Source organism: Typopeltis vanoorti, chromosome 22 (assembly GCF_054136105.1).
Source record: "Typopeltis vanoorti isolate ZY-2024b chromosome 22, IOZ_Tvanoo_1.0, whole genome shotgun sequence".
NCBI classification, from domain to species: domain Eukaryota; kingdom Metazoa; phylum Arthropoda; class Arachnida; order Uropygi; family Thelyphonidae; genus Typopeltis; species Typopeltis vanoorti.
Window position 1 is genome coordinate 58,978,685 of NC_143570.1, and position 21,608 is coordinate 59,000,292.

General features: G+C 34.8%; 1 protein-coding gene across 1 annotated transcript in view; it reads right to left on the reverse strand.

The window, feature by feature from the left end:
- The window catches only part of LOC150094441 (adenylate cyclase type 1-like), a 619,545-nt gene that overhangs the window by 69,578 nt on the left and 528,359 nt on the right, over positions 1-21,608 (reverse strand). The window contains exons 17-18 of the mRNA XM_090412469.1: positions 9,856-10,002; positions 2,773-2,871 (exon numbers count right to left, since the gene is read on the reverse strand). Of these exons, the coding sequence (XP_090268595.1) occupies positions 2,773-2,871; positions 9,856-10,002 (246 nt within the window). The remainder of the gene's footprint in view (positions 1-2,772; positions 2,872-9,855; positions 10,003-21,608) is intronic.

Consider the following 21,608-nt stretch of genomic DNA (forward strand, 5'->3'; position numbering starts at 1 on the left):
TAGATTATGTTCCAATCCCATAGTCTCCAGTTTACACAACAGCCTATTGTGTGGTATCAAATGCCTTTTGAAAAATCCAACATTATCATAGTGTATCCATTCCCTTTATTCAACTCAGCCGTAACATTGTTATAAAATATGAGCAATTGCTAAAACATGACCTTCCTTTAGTAAACCCATGCTATTCCCTGCATAGTATAGAATGCTTGTCTATTCATTTCTGGATGTGAGTTCTTACCAACTTCTCTAAAATCTTCACTACCACACCAGAGATACTAATATGTTGGTAGTTAGATACATCAGTTTTTGCACTACCCTTGTGCAATGGAACTATCATACATTCCTTCCATTCCTGTGGTATCATTCCTGAGCTGAGACTCAAGTTATACAAATGTGTGAAAGGCCTAAACAATTCAGCTGAACATTCCTTTAACAAATGGGCAGATATTCCATCTGTCCCTATTGACAAATTCTTATCCAGGTTATGCAAGAGCTCTTCAACCTCATTTTCATGAACCTCTAAAACTCTTCATCCAACATAGCAGTAGCACTATGCTACATATACCTGGTTGATATATGTTAGCAGAGTGAGCACTCATTAACTGAACAATCTCCTTAGCTTCCGACACTCGTGTACCATCTTCCACATTCTTTCTTTCTTTTGCTTGCGACATAAAGATAAAATTCTTTTGGATTGCCTTTAGCTTGCATGCCACCAATTTCTTTTCATACTCCGTTTTAGCTTTTCTCACAATACTCGTTACTTTTCTGGCCTGAGCTTTATATATTTCATAACTCCTCCCACTCTTATTCTCACGATATTTTTTCCACATCATCTTCTTGTGGATCTCTATCTTAATAAGGCTGCACATCCATTTCACTCCCAACTATTTATTCTTCGAACACAAAGGGATACATTCAGATACTGCCTCATTCAAGCACTTTTTCAAAGATACCCATGCATTGCTGACATTATTTCCATTCAGTAACTGATACCATGGGACCAAAGATAGTATTCTTCTAAGTTGATCAAAATTTCCAGCCCTGTAATTCAGCATATAGCCTGATTTAATCAGAGCTTCAATACAAGTAGTACTTCCCAAGAAAGAACAGCATGATCACTGTCACCAATTGGTGGTAAAATAGCCATATTCTTGACAGAGATCCCTTCTGATGCTATGAGCAAATCCAACACTATTTGACCTCGAGTTCCTTCTTTCACATGCTGCATGAGAAAGTCTCGCAAAATTCAATAAATTCCTGTTCTTTCTGATCATGAGATTTCTCTTCTGTATATATATATATATATATATGCATACACACACACACACACACACACACACACACACACACACACATATGTTCTGCACAGGCTAGTTTGAGTTGGATCTGATAAATAAGACTCACTGGATTCGCATTTCCCTCCAGAATAAAATAGTTCAGTGGACTCTCACTATGGCAAACAACACTATAACAGGCTAGTGAAAAGTCCAAACAAGGACTTGCACCATGTTATGCAAAAAGAAATATACTATCAATAACTGTTCCTATAGTCCCTTGCTGTAGCGAAAAGTGACTGTACAGTCTTTTTAGAGATAAGCTGTGTACATCGTTAACAAGTGGTTCTTAAAATATATATACAGGTATCCTATGATACCTGTATATATATATTTATACACCTGTATAAATCAAATCCCACGTTAAGCAAAACCGCGTTAAGCGGTTTTGCTTAATGTGGGATTTGATTAACATGCCGAAATTAATTGCGGCAATCCCTTGATATACGCAGCAAGAGTTTTGACTAATGCGTCTTTAACCCTGCGGAGCTCGCAGCTGATCTGACAAAATGTTTAATATAAATATTCTTACAAAATTCAGTGTATAGCTTGGAGGTCATGAGTAGTTGTGCATTCATATGTTACGAGTGATATTCCGCATGTTTTTTGCTGTCAGTTTGGTTTAACACATGTTATGTAAAGTTTACTGATATTTGACAGTAAATTGTATCTGAGCGATACTGTGACCTCCGATGTCAGTATAGTATGGTTTAGTTGTTGTTTTTTATTCTTTGTTGAATAATTTCTAGATTGTAACTAAAAATAAACCATCATGCATTACTGAAATAGAGAGCCAAAGGCTTATTTATCATACATCTCCTCTAGGAGATGTGCTTTATATTATGGAAAATACTAAGGAAAGTGACGTGAGCTTACTCCACCTTTACTACGAGTTGCCCATAAGGTTGCTTATGCTTGCATCTGCCGAAACGTTTATAGTTTCTATATATTCGGCACGAAACTCTTGTAATTTCTATATTCGGCTATGAAATAATGTTGGATTCAATATCCACTTAATTTGTACCATCATGTATTATATTTGCAGTGTTTTTTTCTTTGTTTTATTGTCTGTTTGTCAAGGTCTGGAGTGTCATTTTGATTGTTATTGTAGAATTTATGCCGATAAGAAAAAAACTATAACTGTTCAAACGACTCTTGATAACTTCTTTTGATAAAAAAAATTGCAGTAAATAATGTAGGTACAAGTATTTATTAAACATTTACTTTGCATTCATTTTTTAATCTTTCGTAAACGAGTACCATATAAAACGATTTATGGATGAATTGTAATTTTTACCATTGATTATTAGATTTGATTAACGCGATTTTGATATATGCGGTAACATCGAGGGATAAATTAACCGCATTAATCGAGAGATACCTGTGTGTGTGTGTATATATATATAAAATAAAAGAGTAATAAAATCAAACTTACAGGAAATCTGAAATCTGGCATCAAACCAATAGCAGCCATGTAAGTGCTACCTACAGTCTTAATCTTATCAATGGCGTTAAACTTTTCATCATCCAATAACTAGAAAGATGGGATGGAATATAGAAACATTATTTTAAACATTTAAAATAACATTATCATACAAATACTACACAGTTAATTTTAAATAATATAACAAACAAGCATGCAGTGTTTCTTTGATGCTATGTGCAATGAATGTACAGTGTCATGTCCTTAATTTACAGTCAACTTCTGCTATACCAAACTTGAAGGGATCACAAAAATATTTTGTAGTGACCAGTTTTCTATAGTGAGGCTTAAATTAACAAGCGCTGGCTTGTTAATTTAATACTTGTTAAATTTTCATGGAACTTTCAAGGAGTTATAGTTAGTGAATTTGATATAATGGTGTTTGCTATAGTGAGAACTGCTCAGGCTAAGAAAGTGACTAGTACAATAAGAAGAGAAAAATTATAATATGACAGGAGACTGGCACTGTAATCCAAAGAGAATCTCAAGGAGGTTTTTCGCTATGTCGTGAGTAGGAGGGAAAAATGATAGTGGATGGATTAACTTCCTGGCTGGAGATGGGAATCAGGTGTCCAAAGCATATGACATAGTTGAGGTTTATTATAATTATTACAAATGGACTACTCCACGGAGTCCTTACTCATTGAGGGAGGTCCTAAACATGTCAAGAACTATTCAACATTTGCAAAGTATCTATCATACTTTGAACTCATTCATGGTCATAGCATCCACAAGACTCTGGAAACCTATTCCACTCATTCACTACTCTCCAAGCAAAAAACCTGGTTCTAACACTCTTACTCAGTTTCTATGTATATACCCTAGTTCTTCCACCACCACCACCAGATCCGTTCTGAAAAATTAGCTCTGAATTAATCTTGTTTAAAAACCCCTCAGTAATTTGTATGTCTCAATCATATCACCTCTTTTCTGCCTATCAACCAATTTCTGCAACACACAAATCTTCAACCTGTTGTCATAAGATTCATTCCATAGACCTTCTACCATCTTGTTCACTTGCCTCTGCATCCTCTCCACCTTTTCCTCATCGTCAAGAAATGCTGACACAGATCTACATACGTAGTCAAGCCTTGATAAGATCCCCATCTTATCAAGGCTCAATAAAGAGGAACAATAACCTGCTTGTCAAATTATTCTTCAGTAACCAAGTAATCTGAAGAGCTGTTTTAGCCACTTTTGCTATGTGCCCCCTTAACTTTAACTCACTATCCACTAACACTCCCAAATCTCTGGCTTCATCAGTTTCCTGGAGTACAGTTACACCAACGTGGTATGTACAGGCCCGGCGCGAGGCAGGGGTGGAACGGGCGAATGCCGAAAGCGGAAAAGTAAAAGGGCAGAAAACTTAGAGTTTATGTTACAATTATACTGGAGGCAGAAAAAATTAAAAATAAAAATTAAATTGATATCATATATTTAAAAAATATTAAATTTATATATACAAATTTATAAAGATAATTATATTTTATTCTAATTATATAAGCTCCAAATAATTATTTTTATTTTGATAATCCCTGGAACCAATACCGTCAACAGTGTGTAGCATAGAGGCAGCCTGCCTCACGGCGCTGCTTAATAAGGATGCTCGTTCAGCCATATTACGGCAACAAGATATTTTACAAAAATACAGCGTTTAGTTTACCAAATAAAAAAGGTGCCATTTCCCATTGACAGTTAAATATGTGCTTATTATATTTTATTAATAAAAAAATTATTATCATACATACTAAAACTAAACATTTTAGAACCCAGTTATTGGATACTTAAGGAAACAACCCATAAAGTATCATACGATGTGAATTTCATAAACTTTTACAGTCTATATATATATATATATATATTAAATTATATTATGCATGAATTCTCCTACTCAAATTGCGAGTCACTATCGCTTTCATGTTCGAGCGATAACTTGCTTCCTACAGTAAACAATACGCCCTCCACAACAGCAACTATACTGCAGAAACATGAAAAACAATTAGTTTTATCATGTCACTGAATAAGGTTCACAGAGATTTGCAGACTGTGTAATATATTTCTCAACAAATAGTGCAATTAGAGACAACTGGGAATATAAACACTAACTAATGAATCACATCTCTCCTCCAACAGAAACTGCTGTATAGACTCGAGCAAAACCACATGTTGCCGGTGCAACATATGGTTTTGCTTGACACTACCCTGTCATGAACGTGTTAAAACTAAGAAATATATAGTGAATGTATTTCAGATATTATGGAAATCGGTTTAAGAGAATTAGCATTTCCATTCAATTGCCAGCTTGCTTTTTGTTTGGGTCACGTGATCTTTTATTAATACCACACCAATAATATGAAATTCTTAATAGCTGCTCTTTCTCTACTGGCCTACAATCGTGCACATCTTTCACTTCTCATTAGTAATTTGTCAAGGATTGTTCATTACATATTTCAACTCTTAAATTATTGGTAATTTTTGCTTGATATAATGGGAAAGAAGATGAGTCTATTTGGGTAGATAACTTTGACGTTGCACACAAGGAAACCGCTCGAGGACAGAAGAAGTGATGGAGAATAGAAGCTTCTTGGTAAGTCATACCCATTTTCAGTTTTTTTTTCTAAAAACTTTAGTTTCCAAAAATCCCTGCATATATCTCGCACCATGATTTTTTAGCTTTAATTTTTGGGAAAAAAGTGTGAGTTATATTCGAGTAAATATGGTAATCTTTTTAGCTTTCAAATTCTTAAGTATGGATCATTGGTTAAAGACTGGATTTATAAAACGCACAAAAGAGAGCAATATAGCAAATATAGAAATAAGCAATTTCACTCCTCTCATTGATGATAAATTATTTATATTAAGTAAAAATGTATAGTATCTTTATAAATTTTGTTCTATTAAAAATAAATCTTTTTTTTTTTGTTTAAATGTACATCAATTCAAATAAAACAGACATTTACAATGAAATATATTTTGATAAGGGTATTTTGATAAGGTACTTGGTAATAATGAAAATTAAAGTTTCAAAATCACTTATCTATCCAAATATTTAGTCTGAAACATGGTATATATTACGCTGTGCGTTTTCCTAAATTCCGCTTCGAATTTGGATAGACGAAACAGTGTGATATGCACTTCTTACATTTTTTTCAGCATCATTTCAATTTTGATTTGATATTGAATGTGAAACATATTATGTGTATTCTGTTTTAAGTGACTTTGGACAATTTTTGACTTTGTTTTTAATTGTGTGCTTATTTTTGGATTTTTGATAGACAAATAAAATTTTAAAGATAATAGTTTATAAATTATAAACATATTAATCAGAGGGGCATTTTGCTAAAATGCCAAAATCGCTCGTTGGGCAGCATACTTTACATCTTGCATTGCCCTCAATAATTATAGTTTACCTTTAATTATCAAATTTTCTAATTATTGTATAAATGAATTATTTATAGTAAAAATCCATAGAAGGCAACTGTTTTAAATGGATTTTTTTAAAAAATAAGATTTAATTGTTTAAAAACTCTTAAAAATAATAAATTAATTAACTTAAAATTAATAATTAATAGAAAAAATCATTTAAAAAATGAAACTACAATTGATCAACATCAGCTAAAATTACTCCTAACAGAGAACAAGAACACTGGATGCATGTTTTAAAACGCATAATATCAGTTACTAAATTTCTTGCAAAAGAAAACATAGCGTTCAGAGGAAGTTCAGATACTCTATAAACAAATAATAATGGAAAATTTTTGAAACTGAATTATTCGCCGAATTTGACAGCGTATTACAAAAACATGTAGAACGCATAAAAAACAAGGAAATTCACGTTCATTATTTAGGGAAACGTATACAAAACAAAATCATTAATATATTGAGTAATGAAATTTTAAAAAAAATTGTATCTAAAATAATGAATGCTAAGTATTTTTCAATAATTGTTGATTGCACCACTAATATTTCGTGGCAGGAGCAAATGTCCTTAATTGTAAGATATGTTTCTATAAAAGAAAAAAAAATGAAGAAACCCAAGATATTATATAAACAGAGGAAAGATTTCTAGATTTTATTAAAATTAATAATACAACAGGAAGTGGTATGGCTGAAGTAATTTTAAAATTATTAGAAATAAAAAACTTGAATATTAAAAATATCCATGGTCAGGGATATGACAACGGGTCAAATATGAAGGGGAAGAATGCAGGGGTACAAGCACTTTTAAGTGCTTGTACAAAAATCCTAGAGCATTTTTTGTTCCGTGTTGTACGCATTCCTTGAACTTGGTATTCAGCAATGCAGCAAGCTGCAATGTAGATACGGTTTTATTTTTTGACATTATTCAGTCAATCTATAATTTCTTTTCTTCATCGAGTCATTGATGGGAAGTTCTAAACCACATCCAAAAGTTTACTTTAAAATCTTTATGCACAACGAGATGGGAAAGTCGCATTGAAGCTGTAAAAGCAATATGAAATCAAGTAAAAGAAATACATGAAGCTTTAATTTTCATCACAGAAGATGACAGCTTAATTGGGCAAAAAGACATTAAAACAAAATTGGAAGCTAGTTCATTAGCAAAAAAAATCACTTCTTTCAAGTTTATATTTGGCACATTTGTTTGGTATGACATTCTAAGTGAAATCAATGCATCTAGCAAACAATTGGAAAATATCTCTTGCAATATCATGGAAGCCTTGAAATCACTAGATGTCACGAAAAAATTCTTGATGTCATACAGAAGTGAAAATAATTTTTTGAAAGTTAAGCACCAATCCCATAACTTTGCTCTAAATATTGGTTAAATGCTGATTTCCCAACTGACAGCATGCGAACTCGACATTTAAAAACTCAATTTGATTATGAATGTCCTGACGAATCAATTACTAATTTCGAGCAACAGTTTCAAATTAATTTTTTAACGCAATTCTTGATTCAGCAATAACATCAATTACTGAGAGATTTGAACAGCTAAATAAATATGAATGAATTTTTGGGTTTCTCTTTAACATTTGTAACTTAAGATTTGATAATGATACAGTAAAAAAAGCTTGTTTTGACTTAGAAATTGTTCTGTCTGATGGTGATAAAAAAGATATTTCAGCAATAGATTTATTAGATGAATTAAAAATATTGTCTCGGAGGATATCAAATAATTATTCTCCCAAAGAAGTATTAAATTATATTTGTGCAAATAACTGCATAAGTCTTTTTCCTAATGTGTACACATCATTACGAATTCTTTTAACAATCCCAACTACAGTTGCAAGTGCAGAGCGCAGTTTTTCTAAATTAAGACTTATTAAAAAATTATTTGAGGTCCACATTGTCCCAAGAGAGATTAGATGGCTTAGCCACTTTATCTATTGAAAGTGACATTACATCTAGAAGAAGTAGCAAAGTCTTTTGCCGAAATTAAGGCTAGAAAGGTTTATTTTTTTTAAATAATTAAAATTGTTAATTCTTAATTTAGATTTTTTCATATTTGTTTTGTCATGTTTAATGTGATTTATGTAATATTTATAAATTGTGTTAAAATTATGTACTCATTATATAATAAACACAAAGATATTTTATTTATTTATTATTATTATTTATTTATTTATTCACTATATATATACACATATAAAATTTCGATCGAAGGGCAGAAAAAAAAAAATCTTGCCTACACTCAAAAATTTGCTCAGGCCGGCACTGGGTATACAGCTGGTAATCTTTTCACTCCAAAATGCATAACCTTACATTTTGCAGCATTAAACTGACATGCATTCTCTTTCTTCTCAAATTGCCAGTTTATCCAATTCATCCTGCAAAATTTTAACGTTACCTGTATTAATTATTGCTCTACCCAACTTTGGATCATTGGCAAACAACTGAACAGTTCCACTCAGATCGTTTCCTTTGTTAATGCACAAATTAAACATTAGCGGTCCAAGAACAGAGCCCTGTGGCAGGCCACTAGTCACAGGTCTTCTTTTGCACTCTACTCCTAAATAAACTACTCTCTGATATCTCTCCATCAACCACCCTCTTTATCCATCTCACCAACTGTTGTAATGAATTATCTTGTAATGTCTTCAAACTCTACCGAGAAGACTGGATTATAATAATGATAATCTTAATGCTACTCAGCTATATTTCCCATTAACTTATTCTCTTTTCTAATGTTCAGTAATACTGTTGGAACAAATCGACTATAACCCACTCAGAAATAAGAATAAGTAACTCAGTCAAGCTGATTTCCATTATATGTAGATTTGTAACCAATATAATTTGAATTAACCAATATAATTACTTGAATTAAAGTATAACTAACAATTCAACATCACTACTTATATTATCTACTTCATCACTACTTATATTATCTTTAAGTTTTAAGTTGGGACAGTTTTACTGATTTATCCTCCTTGATGATTACTAAACATTATGCATATTTTGTCCTGTAGCTTATTAAAATAAGAAAAACATCTGGTGTGTCAACTCACCTCATCAAAATCTGCAATAATTTCATTCAATAAACGAAGACATTCCACTCCTTGGTTATTCCCATCTGGTTCCATGTAGAACTCATGAAAATTTGTAATAGAAGCAAACACAACTCCAATTTTTGAATAAGATTGATGGTATAAGAAGACTGGAGTATAATAATGATAATCTTAATGCTACTCAGCTATATTTCCCATTAACTTATTCTCTTTTCTAATGTTCAGTAATACTGTTGGAACAAATCGACTATAACCCACTCAGAAATAAGAATAAGTAACTCAGTCAAGCTGATTTCCATTATATGTAGATTATATGTAGATTTGTAACCAATATAATTTGAATTAACCAATATAATTACTTGAATTAAAGTATAACTAAAAATTCAACATCACTACTTATATTATCTACTTCATCACTACTTATATTATCTTTAAGTTTTAAGTTGGGACAGTTTTACTGATTTATCCTCCTTGATGATTACTAAACATTATGCATATTTTGTCCTGTAGCTTATTAAAATAAGAAAAACATCTGGTGTCAACTCACCTCATCAAAATCTGCAATAATTTCATTCAATAAACGAAGACATTCCACTCCTTGGTTATTCCCATCTAGTTCCATGTAGAACTCATGAAAATTTGTAATAGAAGCAAACACAACTCCAATTTTTGAATAAGATTGATGGTATAAGTCCTGAAAGGTAAATATTCTGCATGAAGGCATTTTAAAATGCTGCTAAATGTTCTGATTATTTCTACTAACAGTAAAGAAATCAGAGAAACTGATTCTCTTTAAAGCAGTTTCCCCTGATTGTTACATAATAGAAAATAAATTTCTGGTATTATATCATGTATTTTTTTAAAAATATTTATTAACTGATTATATCAATTTTAACATTCTTAGAGTAGTTGCATAATAATTTGCGATATACCTACATTTACCTGCTATCGTGACCAGAATATCATAATTACATTAAATGCAGAATGAAATACATCATAATATATGTGCTGCTTGTGTTGAATCACCACATTTATTAATATATGAATTTTTTTCTGTTTCAAGTAGAGCATGTTCCAAGTACTTCAAATGCCTCTCACTGAATATTAATATAATGCAAACAGATGAATGGAAAGGTTACTTTATGTTATTGTCCATTTATAGGTGATGCTACTAGGAAATGGCATACTCTGTTGTTTTGTGTTGCTCATATGGGTCATTTTTTTTTTTTTTCTCAATTCCAGTAGAATATGGAATACAGCCTGAGCTATATGTGCAATTTGGCATAAGCACAACATTTGATACACATCAAAGTAAATATTTTTTTTTTTTTTAAATAACATTAAATTGCATTGCCTGGTGCAAACTTTTTTTTCCAAGCCAAATGTGGCCCACATTTGGCTTGAAAAAAAAAAAAAAAGTTCCATCTTTGGTCTTTAGAGGAACTCTTCTAGATAATCTAATCTTTATCCATCCATGGTATTAATATTAATGCGCTATGGATTTATAGCCTTTCATGAATTGGATTCATATTTAAAAATATAATAATAATTATAACAACATAATGGAGCATCATGTACATTACATTTATAATGGATTTAAACTAATAAACAGTCTCAATGATCCAGATGAAATGCACATTTATTACTGATCAGTCCTGAATTAGTCTGACAGATACTGCATATGTATACATATGCATATGGTAATGTATACAATAGTATATATTATTACTTCATCTATTTTTCATTCATTTTTCACTCTCATTTAAGATTTTGCAATTATTATTATTCAGGCCTCCATGGAGTCAAAAGACTCATCAAGGGAGGGCCTTCCTAAGAAACACAAAGTCTATCAAGACTCATCGAGGGGAGGTCCCTCCCTAAGAAACACAAAGTCTATCATACCACTCCTTGAACTCATTGACCGTTCTCGCTCTCACCACTCCATCAGGCAGTGCATTCCATGGTTCAACCACCCTCCGTGCAAAGAAACCACTCCTCACCCTCTTGCTCACAGTTTCCTTTCATAACTTCCAGGGATGGCCTCTTGTCATCACTCTTTCCCGCTGTTCAACCAAGCGAAAGAACTCCCCAGTGTCAACCCTGTAACCACCTCTCAACAGTTTAAAAGTCTCAATCATATCACCTCTCCTTCTATCCACCAAATTCTGCAGGCCACATTCCCTCAGCCAATCCTCATAACTATCAATGTGCAGTCCTGAATCCATCTTTGTTATTCACCTTTGTACCCTTTCCACAGTTAATTTATCCCCTTCAAATCCTGGGGACCAAATCTGAGAAAATTAGTCCAAGGTGGTCTGATTAGAGACTTATACAACAGAATGATAATCCTTTTATCTCTGCAGTTCAGTGTCCTTTTCATTATTGCAGCAATCCTCAGTGTTACCTTCGCCACCTTTGCAATATGTCCCCTAAATTTCAGGTTTCTGTCGATCATCAACCCCAGATCCCTTGTCTCCCCTACTTCCTCCAGTATAACTCCTCCTAAAGAGTATGCAGTGTCCCATCGATGTTTCCCAAACCTCAAGACCTTACATTTTGCTGCATTAAACTGACAACACCCCCATTCATTTGCCCATCTGTCTAGCTTATTCAAATCCTCTTGCAGGGCTGCCGCATCATCTGCAAACAACTGAATATCCCCCTGCAAAATCCACTGACAATGTCATTGATATAAAGGTTAAACAATATAGGTCCCTGTGGGACCCCACTTGTAACTGTCTGCTTCCTTGAAACTGCCCCACCATACACAACTCTCTGATACCTATCGGACAGCCAATCCTGAATCCAGTTGACCAATCTGACATCCAGACCCATGTGCTGCAACTTAAATATCAGCTTAGGTGGCACCCTGTCAAATGCCTTCGCTAACTCTAAGAAAATGGCAGTATATGCTTTTCCCTCATCTAATGCTCTTGTAACTTTATCATAAAAGGCTAGCATATTGCTAAAACAAGAGGGCCCCTTCACAAATCCATGTTGACTCTCACAGATAACATTACCCTCATCTGCCCAATGCTGTATACAGTCCTTCACTACTTTCTCCAAGATCTTACTAACTACTGATGACACACAAACTGGTCTATAATTAGACACTTCCAGTCTGCTACTGCCCTTATGCAATGGCGCTAACTTACCTTCCTTCCATTCCATGAGCACCTTTCCCGCAGCCAGACTTTCATTGAAAAGCCAGGTCAAAGGCACTGTCAGTTCCCTAGCACATTCTCTCAAAACTCATGGTGAAATACTATCCAGTCCCACAGCTTTATTGACATCCAGAGTACTCAGTATTTAAAACACACTCTCCCCCAACCTCTAAACCTCAAATCTGCCCTATCCCTGTAGCATTAAAACTGACTCCTCCAGGATGAAATACTCCAATAAAGTGTTCATTGAACAATTCTACTATGTCCTCTGCATCAGACATTTTATCCGACAATATCATTCTTCCACAGTCATTTCTCTTCCTACTGGCCACATATCTAAAAAAATTCCCTAGGATTTTCTTTGGATCTTAGGGCTGATCTCCTCTCATATTCCAGTTTCGTCTTCCTTACCATACTAGTCACTCTTCTGGCCTGTGTCTTATACTCTTCATGCATCTTCTCTTCACCTGTCTCCTTATATCTCTTCCACAGCCTCTTTTTCGCATACAATTCCTGTTTAATATTGTTTGTCATCCACTTTACTCCAAATTGTGTCCTCTTGTTCACTCGTGGTATACAACTTACCATTGTTGCTAAAAAATATTCTATCATAATTTCCCATGCACTAATGATATTCTGGCTTTCCAATTCCTACCTCCATGAAACTTCCCCAAGTTGACGTCTTAGATTATTATAATCACCTGCCTTATAATTCCACATACATTCCCATCTCTTTGATACTCCTGCATGTCTATTCTTTTTCCAAGTCAAAACCATATGGCCACTCTCTCCAACTGGTGGGAGAGCTGTCATCTCAGTTATTATCAACTCTTGTGATGCTATAACCAAATCCAGAATTCTTGAACCTCTTGTTCCCTCTATTACATGTTGCCTAAGACATTTGTCCCTTAAGAGTTCTAGAAATTCCATTCCCTTATTGCTACATGCATCTTCATCTCCCCAGTTTATCTACTGTAGTTAAAATCTCCCATAACAATCATTTTTCTTGCACTTGCCAAACTCAACTGTGTAAACATTTCCTGGTTCCCACCCTCTGTACTCCTGGGTCTGTAGCAACACCCCACTAAATATCCCTTGCTCACCTCTGCCTCACACCACATGCTTTCAAAATCATTAGTGTCACTGCCTTCCAAAGTCTCCACTCTTAGAGGACATAGGTCGTCACTTATCATAAGCAGTACTCCACCACCACACTTTCCCTTTCTATCCTGCTGAAAAATGTACCCAGCGACTTCTATTCCTGTCATTATATCCTCTTCTGTCAACCACGTTTGAGTGATCCCAATAATGTTTGGCCAGGCTGATGCTATCTGCACCACCAATTCCTTTCCCTTATTCTGGATACTCCTGGCATTAGTATATAGTACATAAATGCCGCTGTTTCTATACCCAGCATTATCCCCTCTAGACTCCACTGGTCTCAGTGTTACCTGGTGTCGTCCCCCTTCTCCCAAGTACCCATTCCCACAAGAGGCCACCCTTGCTACCATCCTCCCTGGGACACACTGACTTTTTCAGAACAGCAATCTCTCCAGAAAATGAAAGTGTCTCTTGCATACAACTCCTCTCTGTCCTCAAACATACTCCAAGCATCCACATATTCCAGTCCTCTCTTGTCACACATTCTAGCTATTATGTCATTCAATATTACCGCTCTTCTGCTCAGTTCGTCATTATCATACCTAGGCAACACACACACACACACTATCTTTCCTCTGTGTCTTCTTTCATACCACCTCAAGCAAGAATCTCATATCCCTCGCTGCCCTATTTACACCGCCACTGAAGTCATTTGTTCCCACCATCACAATCATCTCATCCACCCTTTCACCTCTCTTAACTGCCAAAGTCACCCTTTCTATCATTCCTCCTGTCAAACACTCCTCACGCATCCTATGTTGAACACCACGGATCATTGAGTCCCCATACATACATTATACCTCTTACCATTCCATCTCTCCTATTGTTTCCATTCTCTTCTCATTCCCTCTCTCCTACTGTTTCCATTTTCTCCTCTTCTAGCACTACCATACCTCTCTCACATTCCATTCTCTCCTCTTCTAGCACTGCCATACCTCTCTCTCATTCCGTCTCTCCTACTGTTTCCATTCTCTCCTCTTCTAGCACTCCTATGCCTCTCTCTCATTCCGTCTCTCCTACTGTTTCCATTTTCTCCTCTTCTAGCATTCCCATACTGCTCTCTCATTTCATTCTCTCCTCTTCTAGCACTGCCATACCTCTCTCTCATTCCGTCTCTCCTCCTCTAGCACTCCCCTGCCTCTCTCTCAATGGCATAAAGTTTTGTCTTTTTGCAAAACCTCATGATATAAGTAAACAACATTAAATCACATATATGCATGTGGATTTACAGCAGTCAAAATTTCAAGCTCCTCTTAAGAGAAAACCTTACTAAGAGACTTATTAAGGGACCAGATTTCATGCTATCTTTTGTGGCTTTTCTGTTTATGTTTAAGAAATGGTTCAGAGAATTTTGTGAATCTGTGAGTAGTTTAATCAATTTTTTAAAACTTACATTCAATTACTCATATCTTCTATTTTGTTCTATGTGGTTTAAGTCTACTGCTGGACAAAAATCTTTCCCAATTTTCTTTATTCCATTCTCTTTTTTTTTTCTTATCCATTTTATTCCAGCAATCTTAATTTCAAATTGCAATCTCTTCCCTTTTTTGTGTATATCTTGCAATATTGTAGAAAGTTTTAAGTAAGAGTAGAACATTAATTCCTTTCTGTATTCATTTTGTTTCTGTTATGGCAGCTACATCATACCACATTAGTATTTTTTCTAATTCCTCTAATGTTCCATGTTAAAAATGTTATGATTTGGTAATACAGTTTTTCTGCTTTTGTGTATTGAATCCTTTTTCAGTCTAGGATTTGTTTCCAATTCTGATTTGGTTATCAGAATAAGTCTGATGACAGATGTCATCCAAATAAATATTTCAAAATAATCACTCCTCCACACATTGAGAATATCCTTATTTTCAATTTATATATCATCCCTAGCACCTGATTACTTGTCAGTACTCCTATTTTCTAAGCTTTTCAATAGCCTTCAGAATAACATCCAGAACATTTAGCATCTTCTGGACATTTATCTTCTATATGTATTATTGGAACTACATGACAGATGATTTTGACAAGTTAGGGAACAGCTTGCAATGGAATAAGAATCTGTAAGGGAAGGATACTAGTAACATGAGAAATGATCAAACAGTGTTTGAAGGAAGCAATATCAGAACTGCATACCCATAGTGAGAAAGATAAATTAAATAGGAATTAGCAGACGAGCAGTACCATGAAACAGGAACTGAAAAAATAAAAGTTCTGAAGTGTATATAAGAAATAAAGTAATCAGCACAAAGCAAAAGCAAGAAAGGTGATTAGTATGCTAATGAAACAAGAGTGGTTGAGGCCAAATGAATTCTTTTACCATGCAGTAAGTGTAAGGAAGAACAATTATTGAAAGATAACCTTAATTAATGTTAAAATTTATGTCAGGTATATATACCCACATTTAGTGTTTGTTAACCAGTTCTCAAAGTTTTAATCACTATTAATTTCATGTGCATATAATTGTTATTATCCCAAGACCTCATGGAGTCAAAGACTAATCTGGGAGGTCCTTTTAATCACACACACAGTTCATCATACCGTGCCTTGAACACATTCAAACTCCTTGCAGACACCACACTCTCAGGCAAGGCAAGGCATTTCAATCATTTACAACTCTGCATGAAAAAAACCTGCCTCTCACTCCCCTACTCACACCCTCTTTATACAGTTTCCAGGGATGACCTCTGGTTCTCCCAAGATCTCCCACTATTTTCTGTAGAACTTCTCCAGCATTGAGAAGTTCTCAATGCTGGAGAAGTGGTAGAGACCTTACCAACTTGTAGGTCTCTACCATATCTCCCCTCTTCCTCCTGTCCACCAGACTCTGCAAATTACATCATCTCAATCTTTCCTCATACTCGACATTCCAGAGGTCAGAAACTACTTTAGTCAGTCGCCTTTGGACCCCTTCCAACATCTCTTCATTCTTCTGAAAACCAGGTGACGAAATCTGGGCACAATAGTCCATGTGTGGCCTAATCAGAGCCTTATACAATGGAACAAGAATCTTCCTACTTCTACATGTCAGTGTCCTCCGCATCATTCCCAGAAGCCTTTGTGTTGTCTTCACAGTTTTGGCTATGTGTTCCCTAAATTTCAGATCCTTATCCATTATCACCCGCAGATTTCTTATTTCCTCCACCTCCAACAATATATCCTCACCAAGCATAAATTCTGCATCCCATCTTTGTTTTCCAAATTTTAAAACCTTACATTTGGCAACAATCAACTCACATCCCCATTTCCATTCCCAATCACTCAATTTATTCAACTCTTCTTGTAAGGCCACAGCATCTTCACTACTCTTCATGGTTCGTCCCAACTTTGCATCATCTGCAAACAACTGAATATCTTCATTCCAATATCATTAATATACAAGTTAAACAGTAATGGCCCTAAAACAGACCCCTGAGGCACTCCACCAGTGACTTTCCTTTTCCTGGATATTGCTCCCCCATACACAAATTGTTGATACGTATCAGATAGCCAGTCTCTCTTCAAGAGGGCAAAATAAAAAACTGATACTAAAATGACTGGATTTTGCAACAAACAAGCAAGCTATCTATGTCAGTAATACTGAATATTTGAAATAAACTAACAATGTTGCACATGATTCATGTTATATTATGATCACTAATATGAAGTATATAATGTCAGATCTGTGTGTACCTGGTTTCAATAACATCCGGAACATTTAGCATCTATCTTTTATCTTCTATATGTATTACTGGAACTACATGGCAGACGATTTTGACAAGTTAGGGAACTAACTTGTCAACTAACTGAATATTTGAAATAAACTAACAACATTGGACATGATTCATGTTGTGTTATGATGACTAGCAATGTGATGCATGTAGATCTGTATGTGCCATATTACATAAAAATAAGAATCTCTTTCCTTGACCCAGATGGAAGAGGGTTACCAAATCAAATACCTATAAAATTATCTTATACAAGAAAAACAAGAAGCAAAATATCTATCTACATAAAAAGACTAGAAGTTCCACAGAGATTAATTATAAGAAAGCAGACCTTTTCAACCATACCTTGGAAACTTAACAGAACTTTGAAAGGCTCTTTATCTCTGCACTATACTAAAATTTTGTCTGAATTAAAATTTAAGGAAGCCTTTGAGGATATAATCATTCAACCCAGTCAGAACAATAATCATCATTATCATACTTTCATGGATTTAGGCCTAGAATGACCTGTTCCAGACTCAGAAGTCTTCATTGAATCTCATTAGAGGATGTCCTGATTTTCTTTTTCCACAATAATATCATAAAAATAGTTTTTCCAACTTTTTCCAACAATTATATTCTAAAAATTCCATAATTTGCACAGCCCACATCTAATCTTTAAAAATTCGAAACAATCAGTTCATTTTCCACAGCTCTAATGTACATCAATCCTTCCCAGAACATCTACAAACTGAGGAGATACACATTTCCAACTAGGATTTCAAGCTATAAGCATTTTAATTATTATGGTACTTTATCCAGGGCTCAGTCAAATTAAAAATTAGGTGTACAAGCCAGTAGCTAATTAATTAACAAAGGTCAAAAGAAGGAAAATAATATAAAATTTGCACATCCAACTAGATGATATAATTAAATCTATTTTTTTTTTTTTCTACCCTACTAGAAGTCAGGCTAGAGTCAATAGTTGGCTAAATCATTTATCCTATAGTTGTTAGTGAGATGTATCATTTTCAAACATCTGTTTGTAAATGATGCACATGATTTTGTTCATAATGAAATAATATCCACAGTATTTTTCTACATCAAAAAACATTAATAGACCACTGATTTACTGTTTTTTGTAAACAGCTTCTTCAGCTTTTTAGCAGGTGCACTAAGCAACAACTATGAATATAGTTGAATACAATAAAAAAGCATAAAAATGAATAAATTTATTATGGTAATAAGGATTTTTCCATTCATGGCTGGAAACACTGACATGCATAACATAACTCATTCTTAGCAAGTTCATTTGTCTCTCATAATCTATTTCTTCTATGTTAAACTGCTTAATCAGTGCAGAGTTTGCAAAATTGTCATCCCTTGATTCATATTACCATTATTATTCAGGCCTCCATGGAGTCAAAAGACTCATCACGGGAGGTCCTTCCTAGGAAACACAAAGTCTATCATACCACTCCTTAAAATCATCGACGTTAGAAATACACACTTTCTCCTCTTTCTTTGAATCTTCGCATGTACAATGACCATCTCTTTTTCTCACTGTTTCTGATGTGTTCACACTGAGAATTTTTTCCACTCTGTATATTTGTCCTACATGTTACAATATGCATAATAAATTTCATAGATATTGTACTTAGTTTATCATCAGTGCATACATGTAGATTTCAGGGATCTAAGTCTAAGAATGAAAGAAATTATTTTTTTTGAGGACTTAAAGGCCACTTTAATTCAATTATTATTATTATTCTTAAGAGACCTCCAGGGAGTCAGGAACTCATCGAGGAAGTTCATACTATTTGCACCAGCTGTTATATCTGTTCATGAATTCATTCACACTACTTGAACACACAACATTCAATGGCAATCCATTCCAATCACACACCACTCTATGATAGAAAAATATAACACTCATTGCCTTCTTGACAGCATTCATTCTCAACTTTCATGGATGCCCTTGAGTTCTTTTCCCACCCTCCATACAATGAAAAATTCCATCTACTGAAATTTTGTAATGAACCCTACAAACGTTTTTAAGTCTCAATCATATCATCCCTCTTGCTCCTGTTTACTAGTGTCTGGAGTCTACAAATTTTCAATCTGTCTTCATAATCTGTATTCCACAATCCTGATATCATTTTTGACACACTCTCCTTTACGCTCTCTCTCTCCACTGTATAAGAATCACCATGGAAACCAGGAGACCAGACCTGCATAAGTCCAAGCGAGGTCTTATCAAGGCCTTGTAAAGAGGCAAAAAATGATTTTCTTATTTTTACATGTCAAGGTTCATTTCAGCATTGCTATTATTCTCTGAGTTGTATTTATAATGTTTGCTATATGATCTTCAAAGTTTATTTTTCACTTGATTAGACTATAATAAATTTAGTTTAATCCTTTATCCAAGTGTGAGCAAACAAAGTTTGCACCTGAAAGTATCTTCAGGACTAGAATAAGGTAGTACAACACAGGACAACTCGTTGCAAAGGTGGAGCAAGCTCACAACACTCCTATCTCAGTATCTCCCATACTCTAGTCCTGAAGATACTTTCAGGCGCAAACTTTGTTTGCTCACACTTGGATAAAGGATTAAACTAAATTTATTATAGTCTAACCGAATGAAAAATAAACATCTTTCTCTAAATCCAGAGTAATTTAATAAAAAGCTGGCACACCGTTTGGCAACTCCTAGTGGAGATGACCTTGCTAATGCTTCTGCCTGGTATCTCCACTCGGACCTGGCTCCCACTGAAGAGACCTCAATAAACGTCGAATCTAGTCTGGGTAGTGGCCCTCTCCTTAATGCATAACATTATACATATCCGCAAGGAGATGTGTTTTGCATTATGGGAGATACTGAGATAGGAGTGTTGTGAGCTTGCTCCACCTTTGCAATGAGTTGCCCGGTGTTGTACCACCTTACCCTAGTCCTGAAGATACTTTCAGGCGCAAACTCTTTGTTTGCTCACACTTGGATAAAGGATTAAACTAAATTTATTATATTTGCTATATGATCCTTGAACTTCAACTTCCTGTCTACTAAAACTCCAAGATCCCTAGCTTGATCATTTTGTTCTAGCATAATCCCACCAATATAATACAACATTGGATATCTAATCACACCAAAGTGTGATTAGAATTTTTTAGATTATTCTTTAATATGTACCAACTTGTTAGTCAGATGTTTCATGTGAGGGAAAGTCATAGCCCCCTTTGTACTTACATAATAGTGTAACCATGTGTCCATATGTAATCAATGCAGTTCTTGTTGAAAGTTTATTTTTCACTTGGTTAGAATATAATAAATTTAGTTTAATCCTTTATCCAAGTGTGAGCAAACAAAGTTTGCACCTGAAAGTATCTTCAGGACTGGGGTAAGGTGGTGCAACACCAGGGCGATCTCCACTTGGGCCTGGCTCCCGCGGAAGAGACCTCAATAAAGGTCGAAACTAGTCTGGATAGTGGCCCTTCCCTTAATGCATAACATTAGACATATCTGCAAGGAGATGTGTTTTGCATTATAGGAGATACTGAGACAGGAGTGTTGGTAGCTTGCTCCATCTTTGCAAGGAGTCGTCCTGGTGTTGTACCACCTTACCCCAGTCCTGAAGATACTTTCAGGTGCAAACTTTGTTTGCTCACACTTGGATAAAGGATTAAACTAAATTTATTATATTCTAACCAAGTGAAAAATAAACTTTCAACATCTTTCTCTAAATCCAGAGTAATTTATTAAAAAGGTGGCACACCATTTGGCAACTCCTATAGGTAGAGATGACTTTGCTAATGCTTCTGGCTGGTATCTCCGCTTGGGCCTCGCTCCCACTGAAGAGACCTCAATAAAGGTCGAAACTAGTCTGGGTAGTGGCCCTTCCCTTAATGCATAACATTAGACATATCCGCAAGGAGATGTGTTTTGCATTATGGGAGATACTGAGATAGGAGTGTTGGTAGGTTGCTCCATCTTTGCAAGGAGTCGTCCTGGTGTTGCACCACCTTACCCCAGTCCTGAAGATACTTTCAGGCACAAACTTTGTTTGCTCACACTTGGATAAAGGATTAAACTAAATTTATTACAATGCAGTTCTTGTGCTCTTTTTTGTCCACATCTCCTGAGATGACATATTCTCTTTCTCTTAGGGTCTGTACCATACCTCTCATTTCTTTTCATGCAACAACTGCATATAATGATTAATAGAAGTGCTGAATATGAAATGTATTCCAACACAATGCAACAAGAATCAGGGAATGATAATTTTACATGTTCTGTGATCCAG